This window comes from Limulus polyphemus, unplaced genomic scaffold (assembly GCF_000517525.1).
Source record: "Limulus polyphemus unplaced genomic scaffold, Limulus_polyphemus-2.1.2 Scaffold217, whole genome shotgun sequence".
NCBI classification, from domain to species: domain Eukaryota; kingdom Metazoa; phylum Arthropoda; class Merostomata; order Xiphosura; family Limulidae; genus Limulus; species Limulus polyphemus.
In genome coordinates this window covers 811,276-833,472 of record NW_013665827.1, presented here as the reverse complement: position 1 = coordinate 833,472, position 22,197 = coordinate 811,276, and the positions used below count along the sequence as shown (strand labels likewise).

At 36.2% G+C, this 22,197-nt stretch overlaps 1 protein-coding gene across 1 annotated transcript; it reads right to left on the bottom strand.

The window, feature by feature from the left end:
- Positions 1-1,057: 1,057 nt before the first annotated feature.
- Positions 1,058-21,961, bottom strand: LOC106478502 (lysoplasmalogenase-like protein TMEM86A). The gene is made up of 3 exons (XM_013939053.2): positions 21,841-21,961; positions 15,498-15,891; positions 1,058-2,446 (listed from the first exon to the last, which is right to left on the bottom strand). The coding sequence occupies exons 1-3, from the start codon at positions 21,892-21,894 to the stop codon at positions 2,004-2,006; spliced, it is 891 nt and encodes a 296-aa protein (XP_013794507.1). The 5' UTR covers positions 21,895-21,961; the 3' UTR covers positions 1,058-2,003.
- Between the last annotated feature and the right edge of the window lie 236 nt (positions 21,962-22,197).

Here is a 22,197-nt window from a genome sequence, read left to right as displayed (position 1 = left end):
AACCAGCGGGTTGCGAATTCGAATTCCATCACCGAACAAGCTCGCCCTTTCAGCCGTAGAGGCGTTATAAAGTTACAGTCAAACCCACTTTTCGTTGGTAAAGAATAGCTCATTAGTTAGCGGTGCTACCATGCTACTGTACTCCAGAAACGTTGTATGAACTACAACAAAACAACGAATAGAATCTCTACATTCTTAATAATATTGAATTTAATTGTCGAAATACTTGCGCTGTTGAGGTGCTTTGATAATTATAAGGAAAATTTCGATGACACAGATATAAATGCTGTAGAAGATAAGATACATGAACAATTGAAATGTATTTTCTTACACATCTACGGTATAAATGTAATCCTTATATGGTAATGTATATGATAGTTTCTTGTAGATAATTATCTCACATTGGCTAATCACACAGGATAACAACCATCTCATTTCTTACCCAGGAATTAAAACTTTCCTGGTGGTTTCAAGTTTGTTTCCAGGTTCTCATCATCGTGAATAAACTAATACTTTCAGAAAAAAGAAAAAAAATCTTAATATAGTTATTTAAAAGATAATTGAATTGGTCATAAAATAACTGATTATGAAACATCCAAGAACATTCAGTACTCATCAACTAACTGCATCAACAAGTACTATTAACACAGAAACTGGAATTAACTGAAATAGTTTTCACCTTTTTTTTTAAGTTTCACCCATCAGTTAAGCTTATGCCAGTGTTGTACAGTTTTATTACACTAAAGAGTTTAAATGTACACATTTATAAAACGCAGGGTTTCCTAGAATTTACAGAAATATTAAAATTATTGAAGCATTGTAACGTATGTAATATTTACCTGAAGCATGCTGGTATGTTGCAGTATATTGTTTTAACCCAGATAGGTCTTTTTACTCTTTCGTTATTCACATTTTATATGAGTTAAATATTAAATTTATTTTGTATGTTTAGTAATTTGTAATTTTGTATCGTATATTTATTTTGTGAAATTAGATTAGGTGCTTATGTGCACGTGTAAAAAAAATGAACGAAATACCACTATAACTCTGCCAACCAAAGAAAACCTGGTACATGTATATTTGGCAGGTGCATTTTCATTATCAAACATTTGTATAATTAGGTGTGATTGTAGTGTGGATATACCTTCCTTATTTTGTATAGTGTTTCTTGTTGTTTTGTTTGAACACTGAGAGTTGAGGAAAATACAGAATTTATTTAACTTTTTAGTATGATTCAAAAACAGGTTATTATTAAAGTATGAATTTCTCTGTTTTGTTTATACCACCTACAAGTGATTAAAATCTATGTACTTGTCCTAATAGTGTGTACAACAACTGCATTTAAATTAATATTTTTATATTGAAACTTCTCTGTTGTCTTATCGTATAGTTTCATTAATTTATTTATGATACTTACACAACTGCTTTTGGCACACATTGATATTCTTACAATTACTCTCCTGGCAATGTATACGAATATATATTCCTTTCTATCTTAAGTAAAAATTAATCTGAAGGAGTATGATAATTTTACTTGTTCTTATAAGCATAAATTTACACATTGAGCTATCTGTGATCTGCCAACCATTTGTATTGAAACAATTTTTAGTGTTATAAGTACTCAGACATACGCTTGAGCCACTGGGGGAGGGGAGTATCACCATGTTTTATATTACTCCACATATGGTTATATATTTAATTCTCTTCCGGTAATTTTTGAAAACGTAAATCTTTTAATAGCTTAAAACTTGTCACACAATCCTGAGTTATCATTAATGTGCTGAAAGTATCTTGAGCTACAGTTATTTTGACTGTAATATCTTGAAGTTAACTGACTATGAAGTAGAAATTACAATATTTTTACCATATCATGAGAGTTGGTTCTTTAGAAACTATAAATGTACATATGTATGTGTGTGTACATTGTAAAAAAATGTTATGAAACCTGAATATTACTTATAAAGCCCTTTTTTACAACATTAAGTAACAATAGAAAACTTAACTCAGTCAACTTTCGAAAGAATTAATTCTGGTGAATTGTTAGCAAGCTTTACATTCTTAAGTTTTTCCGTAACTTTCTGATAACTGACAGGAATAATTGGTTTGTTGCTCTTAATAGGTGTACAAGAGTTAGCAGTCGAAGAGATGCTGTATGTTGCACTCAATGTAGCAACCGTTGTACTGTCAACTACAGATAGAGCAATACCAAGCTGTGCAGCATAGTATGCTACCATAATATTTGTCTGTTGGAGAGGCTGAGTTGCTGAAAGACTGAACATCTTAATTCCAACAAAGAAATCAGAGAGAGCAAAAAGGATTCCTCCTGCACAGGAACAAAGCTTGGTCCAAGTCCACAAATCTTCGAAGAACTGAACTCTGGCCACAGCTCTCCAAACCATGATTGTCAGTATCATCACGTACAATGGCACCAACCACACGAAAGCTCCTAAATGTGAAACAAATTACTTAATAATAATAATACTGTATAATCAAAATAATTTTCAACAAATATATTTGGGATCAAGCACCTTCATGTTTAAAAATATAAGACTATCAAAACTTCTTTATATTTGTTTTTCTAACATCATGAATATATACATATTTATTTATACATAACAGGTGACTCAGAAGAACACTGACAGACAAATAATTTAGAAATGGGAAAGTATAGGAAAATAATTCTTAGTGGTATGGTATGAAGTAGTGATATGTGAGTGTATCATGTGTTCTCTACCTTCTAAAGTAGTATAGAAATCTTCAATATTTTTCGTTATTTAATCTCTACACTATCGTGGTAGCAACAATGGTCCAGAAGATTGTTAACGTTACATTTGTTTTCTAGTAGGCGACGTGTCATCTGTCCACAAGGATGTTTCAGTATTGTATATTGAATCCAGGTTGAACGGGTTAGTACTGAAATATCCTTAATTGGTCGATTATGACGTTGACTGAAAGTGACGGCCGATTAATGTTGTCAGGAAACAGAGGTCACGGTGACACTTTTCAGTAGCCAAAGAAAATGAGTTTACTTTCTAGATTTGGACACTAAGTGGTCAACGGAGAAGACATATAACTTTGAATATCTGAGTGTTTAGCTTTACTGATAGTGACTTTGAGAAAAAGAGGCTGTAAAGGCTATCTAGTGGAAGCTGATCAGTGATTCCAATTTCTCAGTACAATAAAAAAAATTAATTATTCTATAAATAAAGTCTTCTAGTCTCTTTGTTCTACTTTTAAAACCCTCTCACTACAGGTAGATAAAGGTGTTACATTTAAAATTTAATTAAACCACTATATTAACAAAGCGCACAAATAAACTTGGCATCAAAATGTTGTTAATAAATCATATTTTAATACTAACTGAAGCACCTGTCTCCTGGACGGAAGTTATGTAAACTCATGATTAATGAAAGGTTATTATAGGACATGAAAAGTTGCTTCACTTATATGTAATTGTAAAACACGAAATATGAAACCGCAAGTCTTCATGTATCTACACATGGCCCTAACAAACCTTTACGCTAAAATTGGTGAAGATTCATCTACAGGGGCGAAGTAGTGGTAAAGAAAAAAAAACCGAAAAACACTCATAAAAACAGGAAAACGCAAAATGCAAATTTGATGCACCCCCGCATTGATCTAAAGAACCTCCATACCAATTTTGGTAAAGATCCATCCAAACCCTGCGAAGTAGTTACATGGACATACAACAAGCAGTGTTATTTTACTTATATATCTTATATAATTTTAATTTCGTAATTCTAAAACGAATTATTTAGATAATGCCTCAACCTCCTTTTGTATAAAATTTGTAACTGAGTTCAAAGTAAATTACTCATTATAGTATTGGTATTATTAAAGTAAATGTAATGTTTATGGCCTTCAATCTTCTTTCTTTATGGAGTCATAAACTAGAAAATGAGACCCATTTGCCACGCCCACCTGTCACGTTCTTTCTCAAAAATTACCAGTAATTCTCTCTGACATTTTCTATCATATCATTTATAACCAATAGAAAGATAACGATTTAATCTATCGAATGACGTATAATGCTACGTTGTTTTAGCTATTTCGTCTTCAGTTTGAAAATTTCTCTCACAGTATTCAGATCAATTAGCTTAGGGAATTATTTTAAGGCACTTATGCCTTATTTAGAAAGCCAGTAAAATTATAATAGTTATAGGGCATTGGTTGCTGTGTGCATGCTATTATTCTGCGTTCTTATGGGCATGCTTTAAATAAATGAAAACCGTTTAATCTATTATTACCATCATTACAAACAAATAGGCTTAAATTTCAATGGCAACAGACAGGAAAAACAAGACAGTTGAACGTAAATAGTATATTTCTTGTTTATTATGTATATTTTTGTTATTTTGCTCTAAAAGTAACTAAAATGTAAATATGAAAAACTTATTCGGTTAGAAATGGTTATATAAGATAAGATAACAAAAAATAATAGCGATAATAGATTGATGTGATCCACCAACTCCGTAGGGAAAGAATTCAAAAGAAACACTTAGCCAGTTATTCGCTTATAAACACTCTCAAAAGTCCTGGACGAATGCACTGCTATTGTGGATCCATCTATACAATACTGTAGGGAAATAAGTTATTGGAAAACATAAGTAGAAAGAAAAAGGAAATTTTGGTGCTGTGACTAAATTTCTTTTGTACTGGGTTTAAAGAAACATTTCCACAATGAAAGGGCTCCATTAGCCATCTCCAGGTATTCATCAGAACTGCAAAAGAGAGACCTTTTGGCTTAACATACATAGATAGTCTTATGAGTGAGGTCAAACAGATCAAGTTCCAAATGTTCAAGGGAAGATCTGAACTGGTTCTCAGGATATGTTAGGCAGGTCACTTTTTGAAATGGATGAACTGTGTATCAATCTGTAGAACTACTAGTTCTGGACTCTGATCTCGGGTTTGGAAAGGCATCCTTGGGATGAACATGCTGAGAAGTCTGTCAGTCAACTCTCACTGTGCAACAGGTGAGTTGATACTTCACGATAGAGTCATCCAATGCCGCCCAGGTTGAGCTCAGGAACAATGAACTGCACAGGTGTATGGTGAAGGGAATGATAGTAACTTCATGTACACAGATGAGGTCTGATGTGTCAGTGTCATGTGATACAGTTATAAAAGCCTTGCATGAAGTAAATTATTACCTGTCCAAAATGCAGGCAGTATTATCTCAGGTTGTGAATCACCCAATAAGGGATAAAGTATCAATATTGTCAAGTAAATATGAATGGTCATAGGTACAGTAAGTGAAGTGGAAGTATAATGCTAGGGTCACATCCATTGTGGTATGAACGAAAGCAAATACAAGGATACTAACACAACTGAGGGGATTGGTTGGTGATTGTGCTAATAATTTATACCCAATGTAGCAATAGAAACTCGGTGACTAGTCAGGTGAATATGACCATATATTTGGGGCAAGATGGCTGACTGAGTCAAATGACAGCAAAAAAGCACCATATAGACATAGATGATGCAAGACTGATAAAGTGACTAATGTTCCAGCTTACTTTAAGTACTAGGGAGATTGGAGGTACTGAAATACAGTATATGTTTCAGGAGGGCATCATACATCCTTCAGAGCATACTTGGTCATCTCCAGTGGTGATTATCGAAACGTAGGAAGGCATGAACAAAGTTATATGTACACTACTGATTGGTAAGTGCAGTGACATCACATTAACATCTTCTAGTTATCATTAGCAAGTAAATGTATGGATGTGTTTGAATGCTTATCTTGGTTCAACACCTTGGATCTGGTGTTCAGGTAATGGTTGACTGGGCTAGATGAAAAACAACTAAAACTGCTTTTAACACAAGAGATGGCTTGTATGAATTCTGGATCATGTCATTCAATCTCTGTAATTTCCCAGCCACCTTCAAGCAGCTGGTGGAACTTACACTCAACGTTCTACTACAATGACAAAGATGTCTGTTCCATGTTAATAATGTTTGGGTGTTTGACTGCACTTTCGAAGTAGCATCAAAGACCATGAAAAAAGTATTTCATCCCCCCAGAAAGCTAGTCTGAAGCTGAATCCTTGGAAGTGTTCACTTATGTGAATAGAAGTGGAGTTTCTCAGTCACGTTGTTGGAAGAGATGGAGTCTCAATGGGTTCAACTAAGATATTCACAGTAAATTAGTAGCATTGACACATGACAAGGCGAGAGTTCTGCAGTTTCCTAGGCTTTACATCCTACTGTCAACAATTTGTGCTCAATTTTTCAAATATAGCAGTATCATTGTCAACTCTCACGAAAGTAAAAGCACACTTTGCACAGACTGAGGAATGTGATAAAGCATTATGGTTCCTAAAATTTTGCTTTAGTGGAGGCTCCAGTGCTAGCTTATTCCTGTCAAAAATGTGAGTTTCTTCTGGATACTAATACCGTGACACTGGAGTTGGGGCAGTGTTATCACAGTTAAAGGATGGAGTGGAATGCATGATCATGTATATTAATTGTATACTTATGTCTTCTATATGCAAATACTGCATGATAAAGACAGCTCCATGCGGTGTTTGCTTTAATGAAACATTTTTGCCACTATTTATGTGGTAGCAGGTTACTCATTTGGGTAAACCATGCTTTGTTGAAGTTGTTGATAAACTTTTTAAAATCCAGAAGGGGTGACAGCATATTGGATAGCAATGTTGCAATAGCATGACTCTGTCATAATTAATCACCTGGACCCAAACACAGCAATGTAGGCAGACTATCTTGCCACACTTATACCTTGTCTGTTCGTGGAATGTCTCAATCCTTGACACCACGTGGGAATCAAAACCACAACCATGTTGGTTATAGTGACAGCCAACTGTAAAGTACATAACTGCACCAAATATTTTAGGAGCTCCAGAATGAGTAATTGAAAGACCCTGACCTAGTGCAGTTGCTCCTCGTGGTCAAGCACTAGTAGAAGAGCATAGCATGGATACATATAACCTGTGACACACATGCAAGTAGCTACAAGTGTGAGAAGGTGTGCTATACCACCAGTACCAACCACAGAAGTATGGTACTCTGGACTTTACATAACACAAAGACTGGAGGGTATGAAGTTATGACTTGATTCGAGATGTTTGGCATTGATGTGAGCAGTCTACAGTGTGTATCAGAGGTAGAAATGCTCAAGATAAGATAAATCCAACAGAAAATTGCTGGATCTTCTCTATGGAGGATATCCCTGGATATTGCTGATCCACTTCCAGAGAAGAAAAGGGCCAGTGCTACATACTTGTGGTCATTGACTATTTCATGAAGTTTGCCATCGCATATTAACTAACCAACTCACTTGCACAGACTGTGGTAGAAGTGCTAGCTGAAAACCGGATAACATGGTTTGGAGGACTGAAGAAAATCCACATAGATCATACTAAGAAGAAAGTAGCACACGCATTGAGTTGCTTCAGTGTTACTCGACAAAAAGTACAACGTTATGCAGTTACAGGGGGAGCAGCTTGTGAAGCTGACACAAACTTTATAGCATTTCCGTAAAGATGCAGTTGACACTGCAGTTCCTTTTATTCTTTCACCAGATAATATTTCCTACTTGTCATGGAGAACTAAATTGGTTGTCATTGTTGGCAAAAATCACAATTTCTCCAGCATAATGCAAAAGCAGCTAGGAACTACGATACACAATTCATACACAGAGTTGATACCAGAAGCAGATCAGCTGTCAAGGTGAACATTTTTCCATCTCATGGTCACCTTATCTCACGATGAGACAAAGCTCCATATAGCCATGAATTATATCACATATTTCCTTGTCAATGATACCTTCGAGGTTTTTAAGTGAACGATTGAGGCAGAAATTCATTTCGACATGAAACACAAGAGATTCTTGCCACAGGCAAAGCTCACTCACTCATTTCTGAAGTATGGATATGATAGCCATATTGCTTGTGGAGACAATTTCTGTGCTTCTCATAACATCTCCTATGGGCTAGGAGTAGCAAACCAGCGAAACGCCAACAAGGAGGTCAATTGCAGAGGCTGTCTGCCACCATTTAATTTCTTTGATGATGGTATTTGAACAAAAAGATAACTCATCTCATCTTCTCTTAATTGTTGGCAATATTGCACATAAAGCTAAGCTCTTACTGGGACATCAGATGTGCACCCAAAATCAGCAGCTTGAGATTGAAAAGGTGAAATCCGAGATCATGAACCACTGCAAAACTATGGGCATATGCGACGAAGCCTTTGTAGTAATATATTTCAAGATGAAGCTTGATCCCATGTACCTTAGAGAAAAACAATCAATTATTACTGGGAAAAAATGGATTAGCTGGCACAGTGAAATGATAGAGTACTATGAGATAATACGTGCCAGAGAACAGCAAGAGAAAGTCTTGCCTGTTACAATGTTGCAAAAAAAGTACTTTGATTACATCTCCAGCGAGGATAACAGCAGTGGTCTTGTCTGTGATGAATGTGATTTTCCTTCATCTGAAATGTGATCATCCAACTATTAGGCATATCACCTTGCAGAACAACAATGTGAGTTGTTATAAAAATGTACTGGTGCTACTACTTCTTCCAGCATTGAGCTATGTGCACAGGATCCAGATTGTCAGATTCATTCACACAGAGACACAGGATGGAAAGTAAGTTTTAGATGCACGTTTTTTCAAAGGTGATGCAGGCCATCAAGTCATGGCTGATTGAAGGGAATAATTGCATCACACGTGCACAAGCCATTACTGCCTTTATGTCTCATGGTGGAATGCTCAACTGAACTTACTGAGCACGACCACGAGCAGCTCTGGTAGTTGCCTGAATGCATAGCCTTGGTGGAAGGCCATCTTAACAAGTTTATCAAGTTGAACCAATAATATGTTATTTATCTACAAAGACTCAGTGGACAGCTTTCCTGTTCCTGCTGATGAAAGACTAATGCTTTCTGATACACCAGATTTCTCAATCCATGCCTGTGCTTAGTCGAGCATTGAACCTGAGATTCACGTGGACATCAGGCTGGGAAATAATCAATGTATCCTTAAGTCTGGAGCACCCCAAGGATAGGAACAGGGAAAAGATGTGGAGAAAGAAATCAATGAGGGTGAAGGTGAATATGATGCATATAAAGATAAGTCTCTGACAGTGACATAGAATATCAAGAAGCAACAGATGATGAGGGTGATTGTGACAGAGCTCAGTTTGGGTCAGATCCTAGGTTTGAACTATTGACTGATGTGAGTATCCTGACACAGGCACAGTTAAGTTGGAAACAGCATAAACGGAAAGCATAATGTTATGTGTATGATACCAATGAGAAGAATGAAGTTAAGTCATATGATGTCCAATCCTATTATACCAAGAGAGCCCTATTTTTGTAGCTGGGCTTTTTTGAGTTCAGAAATGGCGAAAATAACATGTACAGCTCTATCCCAAATGACTACAAGTCTGCTTTCTCATTCCTATGTGGGTGGGTAACTCAACCATGCAGAGGCCAAATGTACGGCAAGAAAACCATCCACGAATTCTGAGAAGATATCAAAGTGCTATTTTAGCTTGGCGAGATAGATTCCTCTCACAAGAGAAGAATGGGAAAGATGCTAGAATATTTCATAAAGAAGTGTCCAGGTAGATACGATCTTCCAACAGAGAATGAAATCAGAGCAAAGTAACTCGTTGGAGGAAACTATCCAAGACATTGCAAAGGCTTTCTAGGAGTTGCATATTCACCATATCCTAGCTGTCTGTCTTGGTGGAGCTTTTGCAGTCCACACTGACAATAAAACCATAAAACCAGGTGCAGGACTAGGGACTTTCAAGAATAAGTCTAGAAATTATATTGGAAATGAGGGCTTTCGGTCTGATAAGCAAATCAAATCCAAAATCAAGCTTGCGGCTGATCAAGACACCATGGGTGGTAATATTGGTCCTGAGGAGTCTGTTATGATATAATAAAGCTTTGTCCACATCATTCATTAGGTGATGAAAGCTGTCCTCGTTTTGCCTCTCTTATATCTGTTGTGATTGTACCTGTATCTCCCTGTGGTGTCTTTATCTCTCTCTGCAATTCTTTCTCTTTATCTGTCTCAGTTCTCTATCTCCCCCTCTCTGTCAAGCTCGTCTCTCCTTGTATATGTTTCATCATACTCCTGCTATTCTGGCTGTGTGTCTCTCTCACTTGTCTCATTTCACCCACTTTGGTTGTCTATATGTGCTCATGGGGCACAAGAACAAAGTGGGTGAACAAGTGTAAAATTAAGAAAAAGAAGTGTAAGAAGATGGAGCCAACGCCATATTGCTTGCCTAGACAATGAGAATTGCGACACAATGCATTTGCACTTGTTGCAGCTGTTTTTCAGTGCCTCACGGACGAAGAGACAGAAATAAAATAGTTGTTACTCCATGATACTGTAGAGTGTAGAAGAAGAAGAAAAGAGCTGAGAAGAAGAGGAGGAGTGGACAAGTCCCCAAACGTTTTCCAATCATCATTTTATATTTTTCCTACAACCCAATCATAATGAGACACTGAATGCGGCACCAATCACACAACAGTCCCTTATATATACTACGAGTGATTGTCACTGGAGGGATGCCCACCCCTTCTGGAGTCTATCTACTTACCACCTGGTATTACGAGCATGAGATGTTGAAATACAGAAAATTTGAGGTTTTTATATCACTCCTATTTCCGGACTTTTTTTTAAAAAAAACATTCCCGGTACGTGTAGGGATTATTTTCTCCTCCCAAAATCTGAAATTTTGTCTGATTGACTCATGCATCAGGTGTTAAAACTTAAAACCGCTAACATTGTCATAAACACATTTATGAATTGCCTGGAATAACAAATACATAAAAGTATAGACAATACTGTTACAACAGATGACTGACAAGTGAATAAATCTTATTTTTTTTCAATGTTAAACACTGCAATTACATAACTTATGTGTATGATACATTTTCATGTACAAAGTTTGGGATTAAAAAAGGTAACTTAGCACATTGATCCATGTAAGTCCAACATAAAAACCTTGGTGTACCTTCTTTGTTTCTGACAATTACTATTGGAGATAACCAAGCATTCTCCTACAGTTGTGTGACTTCATCTTACAGCACCCACTGTATTTCAGTACTTGCAACCTCCCTGTGTTTTAATGAAGCTAGCATGGTGGTTGCATTATCAGACATGCATTACCTGTGTTTATATGATGCTGAGTACCATAGAGTGACCGAATTAGTTATCTAATCTCACAAGTACATTGGTGTAGTCAATGAATAAGTTATTATGCTGCTTTCAGTGTGTTGGATCTAAATTGTTAGCACAAATACTCAACTAATGACCTGAGATATGTTGGAAGACCATAGTGTGACTGATGCAACTCTAGCATTACTACTTGTTTCAGACACATCTACTTCACTTACCACGTCTACAGCCATTCCAACAGCTAGCTGAACAGCCAAATGCCTATAAGTAGAAAGCAACACTAGGACTTCATCCCTTATTGGACAAATAAATGCACAAACTAATGCTACCTGCTTTCTGGACAGAAAACAGCTTATTTCATGTGTGGCTTCCATAATTGCATTATTCATTAATTGCATTAAAATTCGTCTAAATTTACCCACAGAATACCGTTTGTATATATATATATATGGAGGTATTATTATTCTATCTGCTACATAAATTCGTGCAGTCCAGTGTTCCTGGACTCAATCTGGTCAGAATTGGATGACTTTTTTATGGAACATAAACCCACCCATTGTATGGTTAAAACTTTGCAGAATATCCATCATGAGAATTATGCTTCTATGGGAAACACCTCCTGGACAGAGCCAGAGATCTGCTTCTCCTCTAACATCTAGTCTATCGCCATTTACTAAAACAAAGTTGATATCCACTGGCTATGGCAGTGGTCTTGCTCAGAGGGCTTGAAATATTGTAAGGTCCATTAGGATTCTTGCCACTCCTATGTCAACTAGGAACTCATTCTCTTTTACCCTCACAGGCATATGCCAAACACCACCCCACCCTGTAAGAGCTTGAATGACTACTGAACCCTTCAGTGCAACCTGTGCTCTGTGCCCCCATAAAGCTAGTGGTCAAACCCAAATTGGTCTCCGTTGTTCTATGGAGCATTTGTGACAGCATCTACAGTTTTTGTTGGTTATTCTAGACTTGTTGATCTGATGGCCAGTACTGATGACCTTGCCTATTTTGCTTCAAAGAAAAGTATCGACATTGTGGATTGGCTGGCATCTGATAAGCTGTTAGCTGAAACTTATAGCTCTGCCATCTTTGCTGATCAGCAAGATGCAGACAGTTCTTTCACCAGTGCCTCATCAGTCCACAAGTGAAGCTTATACTATGCTCTTCCCGTCCTGAGCGATGTTCATTAGAAGGCATTGGCATTTGCAGCAGTATTTACCACATGGGCAGACCTTGTGGCAGCATGTACCCCATAGACAGACCTGCAAAACCCTCCTCAGTCACTGGAAACCAGTGTGACTGCATTACAGTGCTGAAATGTATGTGTAGCTGGTTAACCCTGAGTCTGAATCTAGCCTGGTACATGAATGTACTTGATTAGTTTGATACATCTGAAGAGTAGCCACAACAGCTATCTTTACCACCTCATACTGTGCAACTATGAAAACTACTTTGGTTAGGGTGAAGACATCTCTCACACCCAAGTGTTGCCACGTGGTTCAATAGGTGTTCCCTCAGTGATCTTATTGAACATAATATCATTCATATCCACAAATGCCATTGTTGTCACAGATCATCTATGTAGATGGTCAGTCTTTCAGAACTTGGTTTAATAAATTGCATGATTCGTCACTGGATTGACTCAAAGACAAATCTTGTACACAGCAATCTTTCAGCCTTCCTACTGCTTCTCACAAATAACTTCAAGTGTTGGAATATCATAGCTCAGGATCAATCATTGTACAGTCTGTTCCCAAATCCATCCACTCCAGACAATTACATGCCTGAAATGCATATGAATATATGTGTGATCTCTTAGAGTTTGTTCACAGATACTCCAGCAGCTGGTCAGACCCTCTCCTTATGAGATCCCAACTATTACCAGGTGGAGGTTGTACTGATGTCATCAGTCCCTAATTCAAAGTGAAAACGTGACAGCCCTGACTCAAGTTGCCATAGGTCACTGTAGAGATTTTGGGGAACCTTTCAGTCTTGAAAGGCAAATCACTATATAGTTCATGGTGGGTTCACAGTGTCTCACCTGCCAGGGTGAAACTTTAACTGACAGAGATCATCCACCACTGACACATCCAGCCTTTCTCCATTGTTCACAAATGGCTTGGACCAGAGGAGGGACAGGGTGTTCTGTCTGGGTAGCCTGGGGTTCCTGTAGAGACCTCCCCATGTAATTACGGACTCGCCAGGTGCCATTCCACTTCAACAAACCCGAGTCTTTCATACAACTTTTACACTGAAGTTTATTCTTAGGGGTACTGTATGCTCTAGTGATCCAAGTGGTCCAGACATGAGTAAATACACCCGAGTCTACAGTTTCAGGCTAACTGATATCATGAACACCTTTGCATCAAGGGCAAAAGTTTTGTATTCTAGAGAGAGCTGTTCCTAGACTCGACACCCCTTTCCTGCAACTATTGCTCTCCAGCAATGAACTTTTTCTGGCTGTCATAAGTACTTCTATGTTCCATAAAACTTTAAACAACTCATGAAATCGAGTTAGGTCTAGTACACACTTAACAAAACTGGAACTCCCAATAAATCCTGTTCTAACAGCACCAAAATTTCTCCTTTCTACCAATATGTTCACTTAATAACAGTGGCGTAAACTAAGATTAAATGTAGTAAATTTAGGAGTAATCTGAATCTGGAACTTGACTGAGTTTTACTCTTGTGTGAAGAATAAAAATGTATTAGTTCAAAAAACTGAACACAAGTCACATTAGACAAAAAGTGCATACTTGCATAAACAATGGAATACTCAATTCTCAGGACCACCGAGTAGATTGTCAGCATGCCAACTGCCAAAATGAATCCCTGGCAAATAGTTATGATGAAAACTAGGTAAACTAAGAACTAGCATTTTAATCGATTTTGGAAGAAAACTCGTACACTTTCTTTTATGAGGATTCTACCACGTGTCTGTTGCTCTCTAACAGCATTTGTCAGCTGTAACATACAGGCATCATCCGTTCGGGAAGAAAAGGACGTCGCAACTGTTGAACCTGCTAACATTTAAATGAAGTATACCACAAAATTCCCTTGGGCAGAGTACATAATATCTGCTATACAGAACAAAGTTATTAGAACAAGGCAACTTAAAGGGTTTTTCTGGACCATGTGTTTATGCCAAGATTGCATAGAAACTAAATAAACAAAAGTTTAAAATTTTTTTATTTAACTAAAAGCATGTAGAGAACATAATAGTAACTACTAATTCTTGTATTTGAATTGTACTCTTACTTCTCTATACCACACAAACATTCTAAATTATACAGAGGCCTTAACTTTCATGAATTTTCTAGATATATTGCATCATCATTACATAAGAACACGTCCCTCTAGAGAACAAATATCTCAATTAGAATATTTAAAATATATCCTGCAACAATATCTAATTTTCTTTCTATTTTCTAGGAACAGGATATTCCTTATAAATTACCCTCCACAGCAGGAATTCATCGAGGGTGGTATTTGTTATCCCTTTAAAAACTTGTATAGCTAATCAACAAGGTTGCATTATTAGGCTATTATATGATATGGATGTATAATTGAAACTATAAAATTCAACAACTGATTTACTAGTGACTAGATATAGAGAGGGTATTAAATTATAGAGCAGTTTTCACACTTTTTGTCATAAATTATTTTAAGAGAGTAGATCTCTTTTTATAGTGCTAGAACCTATTGCTGACCATGTTATATATTTTTCGTTAATTCGTTTTATTTTCAATAAACATCTAAATTTAAAAGAATTTTATTATATAGTCAGTTTTTTAATTTACTTTAGTATTAGTTCACATTTTGCTTTATTATAATAAAATCCAGTTTATTTTACATTCAGCTTAATCCCTTAAATACCATACTAATATACACACAGAAAATATCAGTTCACGAGTTCTATCCATTTATAAATTTTGACAATTCATGTGTATAGTGAAAAAATGCATAAACTAGTCCTAAAAGTATGCTATTAAACACCACAACGAAATAATAAATAATTTCCTGTAATCGTCAAGTTACATTTACAAAATAACTATTTGTAAATATGTTTGGGATTTTCCACGCAAAAAAAAAATCTGCAGTATGCCAGCAATATGTATTTAAAAATTTCCTCCTTGTAATAATACATAAAACTAACTTTTTGTTAACCTTTATTTCCAAAAATGTATATATGAAGATTCAGATACACATACGTAAGAGAAAAATAAATAATAAGATTAGACCTAACAGTTATACAATCATAAAGACTCTATGAATTGATAAAAAGATTAAAGTACCTACCATAAAGTCCAGGAAAGAGGGCATAGTAGGCAATCAAGGCCACACCGGTAGAAGCCAAACCTGCTAATGGGTTGAGAGGCTTCATACCGAATCCCCAGATGTACAAAAAATGAGCGAAAGTAAAAGAAACCATACCCCAGATGAAATAGCAAGGCCAGGTTATTAGAGCATCTCCAATACAAGAGAAAATTAATCCAGCCAGAATCTTTCTGGAATAAGCATGTTTTTCTGCTAGGCTCATTCCATGCAATAGAACAAAAACGCAGAGTGACAAAATAGGAAGGCACTTGATAAGGCAGGAAAACCAGGAAGGATTTTCATAGGGGATGGCCAAAACAAAGTAGATAGTTGCTGTCTTGAAAAATGGAACCAGTTTTGGACCTACACATTTTAGCTGGAAGAAGAAAAAAAATACTTTTAATTGGTTTCCCACACTTTTTCATTTAACTATCTCACACAAAATGTATCTTTTGACATTAAATAGTTAAGTAAAAATCATACCTCAAATAAATTAGCCTTTAATTGCGATCGATTTTATTGCACATAATTGTTCAAGTTCTTCACATTTGCAATCAGTGTAATAATCCATAACTGGTGACCTTCATGACCTAGTATATAAGTAAATAAAAATTATATAAAATTGCATGCAACACCTCTTTTAGGATTTTGAGGGGCTTTGTGGCAGCATTATACCTGAATTTAATATCTATTAAAATAGATATGTCTCCAATAGCTCACAAATCCCTGCAACAATAAAGGTTCTAATCTCGTCACTCACAATTTTAGTGTTATTGCAATTTCATGTGTTTATGTTAAAATGCGTGCTAAAGTAAAAGAAGAAACCAGCAGTAGTGGCAACTGCAGCTGCATAGTCAAAATAAAGACAACTTGAATGATGTGTAATTACCTCTAAGACTCAGAAAAATCGTCAGCCATAACCCCTATGGAGCAGATACAACACCCATGGTTTCCTGGTACGACAGGATTTCCCTTCTCCAGTTGCCATAGCTATGCCACAGAATCAACTGTAGTTGGATTTCTAAAGGTGCCACAAGTGTAAGGAAGTGACAGATCATCACTTCAACTGTGGCTTACTTAGTCAATGGTTTCACGAATGTTAATATTCTGTCACTAGATAGGACCACCAGACATAAGTACCATTCAGACCAATGCCACAATATATATAGGAAAGTTGATGATGTAACTCCTTCAACTAACTCAAGATAGCAGGTCCTGAATTGAATCTGGCAATCAACATAGGTAAGGGCAAAAGGTAGCACACGTATGTCAATTGTGGCTGGTTTAGAGAACCTTGTACTGGGTATTATGGTATGTTCCAATAACAATACATGGGCATGAGGTTGAGTTTTTAAAGAATATTTGAACATTCAGAATCTTATACATTCTTACCATATATCACGTTTTCGGTGGAAATCCAACATATTGGCAAGTTAGTTTAAACTTCATTCTGATGAATGGTAACAAGCTATACTTGAGCAGAAAGCGCATCATCAGCTGTTACAAGTAGTTGTTATTGATCTGGGTTCAAGCATTGGTCTGAGTGAATAGAATGTTGTACCAGTGTTAGTCTATAACTAAGGGCATTTGGCTATTCATCGTCTAGCGAGAATGGTCATTTGTATGATAACAGATGCATAAGTTACATAAACTAGCTGAATAGCTAATGTCACAACTACCTTATCGTGTCTGAGAAGGAGCATGAAACTTTCAAAGCATATGATATATTTAGTTGAGAACTGTACAAACAACTCGAACTCAACTCAAAACACGAAATTTGCTGATGCGTTCATGGGACTACATAGCTGACTAGATTGGACAACGATCACATAGACAAATTTAACGTGCTTCTCATAACAAAATCACTGTACAGATTTCCTTGGAGCAGCAGGTATTTATATCCAGCACTGAAATGTATCTGTTTAATGCACCTGCCACTTTTGAGAGGCTGGTGTATCTTACATTTAAGGTGCTGCAATGGAAGAGATACCTCAACCATAAGGAAGACATACTTATCTTTGGTTGCACTTTCAAGCAGCAGCTGAGAACCCACAAATAATATAAAAAAATTCAACAGTAAATGGGTAAAGTGTCCATGCTCCGAAAGAGATGTTACAACAAAACAATTTATCTAGTTGAGTTGAACTTGTGCAATTGTGTAATTTGATAGACACGTAGCTAGGATAATTGAGATTGTTAGATAAAATCCTATAGAAATTAATAGTTAAACGTAACTATTAATCATGAGTGTAAGTTCTGTTAAACCAAATTACTGAAAGTAGTTTGCAATCCGTTCTTTCTGTGCAATTAGGTTAAGTTTTGAAATAAATGTTGCAGGATACTTGCTGGTTAATCTTTCTGAGCAAACTCGAGATCTTGAACATAAATCAGAGCAACTTTGTATTTAGCTGCTGAGCAAAATTGTCCCTGATAGTGTGGTTGGTATACATACAAGTCTATCTGAATTGTAGTAAGGGTATATTTACATAGACTATATAAATCAAGTGAAACATATATCAATTTTTTTTCCTTGTTACTATATGTGTTTATCTAATATAGCAATTTTTTTCGCGGTCTCTATATGACAGTACTAATTGTATAAGCATGGTGATTCAGGCTAAATGTTATGTTATGACGGTGAGAGTGATTTAACTGTACTCTGTCTTTATAGATACTACTAATTGTATAAGCATGGTGATTCATGCTAAATGATATGTTATGACGGTGAGAGTGATTTAACTGTACTCTGTCTTTATATGATACTACTAATTATTATAAGCATGGTGATTCAGGCTAAATGATATGTTATGATTTAACTATAATCACTTGTGCACCTACTGTATTGGTCTTGTTGGACTATGTGTATATGTGTGTACTTTAGAACTAACAACAAGAAATGTAACCTGTTTAGCAGGATAGACCGTTTCTGCCTATTTCTTTCCGTAATTACTCTTATTTACATGGAATTGTTTGTGAACTAAATGGCCTAATTTAGGTTAACAGTCAGAGGCGTCGCTAAGCACTGGCACACGGGACCCGCGCTTCGATTTTGACAGTCCCCGAATCCCAAGTTGGTGTCTTAAAAATCAGAATCTAAAATCATGATCGATATCATACTGAAATTTTCGCGCCTATGGTCCCGAGCCCCGAATCTTAGCGACCTCTGTCTTACTAGTGTAAGCTATTTGTTGGAATTTTTTCCTCCCTCCTCCAGTGGACCAAAACTCTGTCGTTATGAAATTAAGAGAGCGATTAAAGAACTCGTGAATAACGAATAATTTCTTATTCTGTGTTATTGTTATTTTCAACAGTTTATTGTTGTTATTTCTTATAACTTCATTAACCAAGAAGAAGAAGATCCACAACTCTAACACAATTAATCAACTGAAATATTTTTCGTATAATAGTTTCTAATTTTGTAGCATTTATTTCTTTATATTTAATTTCAGCTTTCAAAAACTTTTTATTTTCATTTTCTTTATATTGCTTCAACTTTTTTAACCTAAAGGTAGCAGTCTTAAAATTCCAGAACGTTGATATTAATTCATATGCTTTACATATATTCCAAAATTTTAACTTATCTTACAATTGTTTAACTGAAGTTTGTTTTCACATTTCCGAAATCCCTTTGGTACCTTTCTACCATATCCTTCATGGATAACACATATTATATTCGATTTTTGAAAATTTCAAAAAAAGCAGATAAATTTAAAGATTAAACATGTGACAAAACAACAACAACAACATTGTCTGATTAAAAAACCATTATATTTCAAGATGACCCAACCTGATGAAATTCACACATCTAGTTTGAAAACACTCTTAGGGTTATGATCATACCTTGTAGATGTGAGAACCCATTATAGAGTTTACCTTCATAATTAAATTTACCTTATCCCTCTTTTTCACTTTTGAATTATAATTTAGAGCGTAAGAGCAGGGTCGCTAGATGGTTCGTCCCCGGCCCACTACAAAAAATAAAGTTATATTTATCCACCCCACAACTACTACGAATGATGGCCAAATCTCGCAGTTCAATTTAGAGTAACCCAAGAAGACTTGGCGGTGTGTACTGTTAAACAGTTGCTTTCTTTTTTAGTTTATCAGTCCCATATCAGGGACGGCTAATACAGATAGACCTTGAGTAGCCAAAACCTGCTTATTTGATCCTCTTGCAAGAATAACAACGTTGTTTTTAATTAGTGAGCTGATGTTGGCGAATGAGGTACTAGTTGCGAATGGAACTGACCTTGAACGTAGCTGCTCATTGGCCAACTGGTTTTACATAGTTTTAAATTACCCTTAGTACAGTTAGTAGTCGGTATTTTCTTTTTACTTTCACGTGAAGTTACGAGTCTCAGTTAATCGTAAGGATAACTCTTGTTTAAAGTTGTTGTTGTTCTCGCACTCACCTTTAGCGTTTAAAGCTGTTGTTGTTCTCGCACTCATCTTAATCGTTTAATTAAAGCCGTTGTTGTTTTTGCATTTACCTACAGCGTTTAAAACTGTTATTGTCCTTTTACTCACCTTTAACGTTTAAATATGTTGTTCTCGCACTCACCTTTAGCGTTTAAAGTTGTTGTTGTTGTTCTCGCACTCACCTTTAGCGTTTAAAGCTGTTGTTGTTCTCGCACTCATCTTAATCATTTAATTAAAGCCGTTGTTGTTTTTGCATTTACCTTCAGCGTTTAAAATTGTTATTGCTCTTTTACTCACCTTCAGCGTTTAAATCTGTTGTTCTCGCACTCACCTTTAGCGTTTAAAGCTGTTGTTGTTCTTGCACCTACCTTTAGTGTTTAAAGTTGTTGTTTTCGCACTCACCTTTAGCGTTTAAAGCTATTATTGTTCTCGCACTCATCTTAATCATTTAATTAAAGCAGTTGTTGTTTTTGCATTTACCTTCGGCGTTTAAAACTGTTATTGTTCTTTTACTCACCTTTAGCGTTTAAATATGTTGTTCTCGCACTCACCTTTAGCGTTTAAAGCTGTTGTTGTTCTCGCACTCACCTCAAAGGTGAAATTCTCCTGGTACTCATCGGTACTGAGTATCGGAACTTCATTTTTAAGATGGTACTAGTACCGGGACTTAATTTTTAAGGTGGTACTAGTGCCGGGACTTATATGAGCTGCTTTGTCGTTTTTTATGTTTACACGTAGATTTTTTTTCAAAAGCAGGACCACTTCACCCAGCTGAGTACCTCTATTATTTGGGGGGGGGGGATTTCACTCCTGACTCACCTAAATCGTTCAAAGCTGTTGTTGTTCTTGTACTCACCTTCAGCGTTTAAAACTGTTGTTGTTCTTTAATGTAACGTGGTATTGAATTTATATTGGGGTGCGTTTTCAGTTAGTATTGCATTTTATTTTGTCTTAGTTTATCTTACATGCACTTACAAGAGCTCATATTTCTGTATTAAAGTCTTCTTCAGCCCTTGTCAGTCACACACACACACATACGATTAATTGCCCAATATTATAGTATCACTTTGTATTGTTTACTGTGTATTGTTACTTGTGCAATTTGTGAATAAATACTGTTTTGTGTGTGGATCTGTGTCTAGTCTCGTTCTTTCAGACCTATCCACAGTAACTCGTCGGGAAATATATGCCCAAGACCGAGATTCGAGAACCTCCAGTTATTAGCGAGCTAACTTCTCTGTTCTTCTGGTTGCATTATTCCTGAGATACCAAAAATTCGTTTAAAACATATTCATGAACGAGATCATCAGCTCTTGGTTGAGAAACGGCCAGCACAATGGTGCTGATGTGCAATCATAAATTGTTTTTTTTATGCCGAAATTATAATAGTTTTGTTGACAGCACTTTTAAGATTAGTAGTGGCCCGGCATGGCCAGGTGGTTTGGGCGCTCGACTCGCAATCTGCAATTCGCGGGTTCGAATCCCCGTCCCACCAAACATGCTTGCCCTTTCAGCCGTGGGGGCGTTATAATGTGACGGTCAATCCCACTATTCGTTGATAAAAGAGTAGCCCAAGACTAGCTGCCTTCCCTCTAGTTTTACACTGCTAAATTAGAGACGGCTAGCGCAGATAGCCCTCGTGTAGCTCTGCACGAAATTCAAAACAAACATTATTAATGTATAGATCACATACCTAATATGTAAATGTTATGCTGTATATGTAGTTAAAGCTAAACGCTGACTTCAGATTCAATTGTCTTGTAAATTTGTATAAATGAATTAAAACATGCCACTACCGCCAAAACGGCATTGTATATAATCAAGTTATTATAAACACTTAAACTAGCAACGACTTGGGTCTTGAAAATAAAGTTTTTATTTAATATATTATTATGACCTGACTTACCACAGCCTTGGGACTTGTCCAACAGTCGGTAACTTCAACTAACTGTTCCTTCATTTTAGTTTAGTAATAGGCTTTCCAATTGATTAACTACTCTTTTGTTACATGCAACTGAAATATAACTGTTGCAGCTGGGAAACCAGGTATGTTATCTCGAAGGCAGGTCTTGGCAACATTCCAAGAAGGAGAACAACCTAGTATTCAACCAATCAAAACGCTACTAGTTGTCACATCCCCCATGAGATTGGAAGGTCAACATTTACACATGTTATTAAATATAAAAATACTATTTCGGCATATTATCTATATTTCATAATAATAAAAATAATAACGTAAGATTTGCTGAATTTTCTAAAAAAA

Coding starts and splice junctions, on each gene's coding strand:
- LOC106478502 (XM_013939053.2), bottom strand. CDS start 21,894: ATGAAGGAACAGTTAGTTGAAGTTACCGACTGTTGGACAAGTCCCAAG. Junction 15,892..21,840: donor GGACAAGTCCCAAGGCTGTG/GTAAGTCAGGTC, acceptor TTCTTCTTCCAG/CTAAAATGTGTAGGTCCAAA. Junction 2,447..15,497: donor CCTCTTTCCTGGACTTTATG/GTAGGTACTTTA, acceptor TTTCACATTTAG/GAGCTTTCGTGTGGTTGGTG.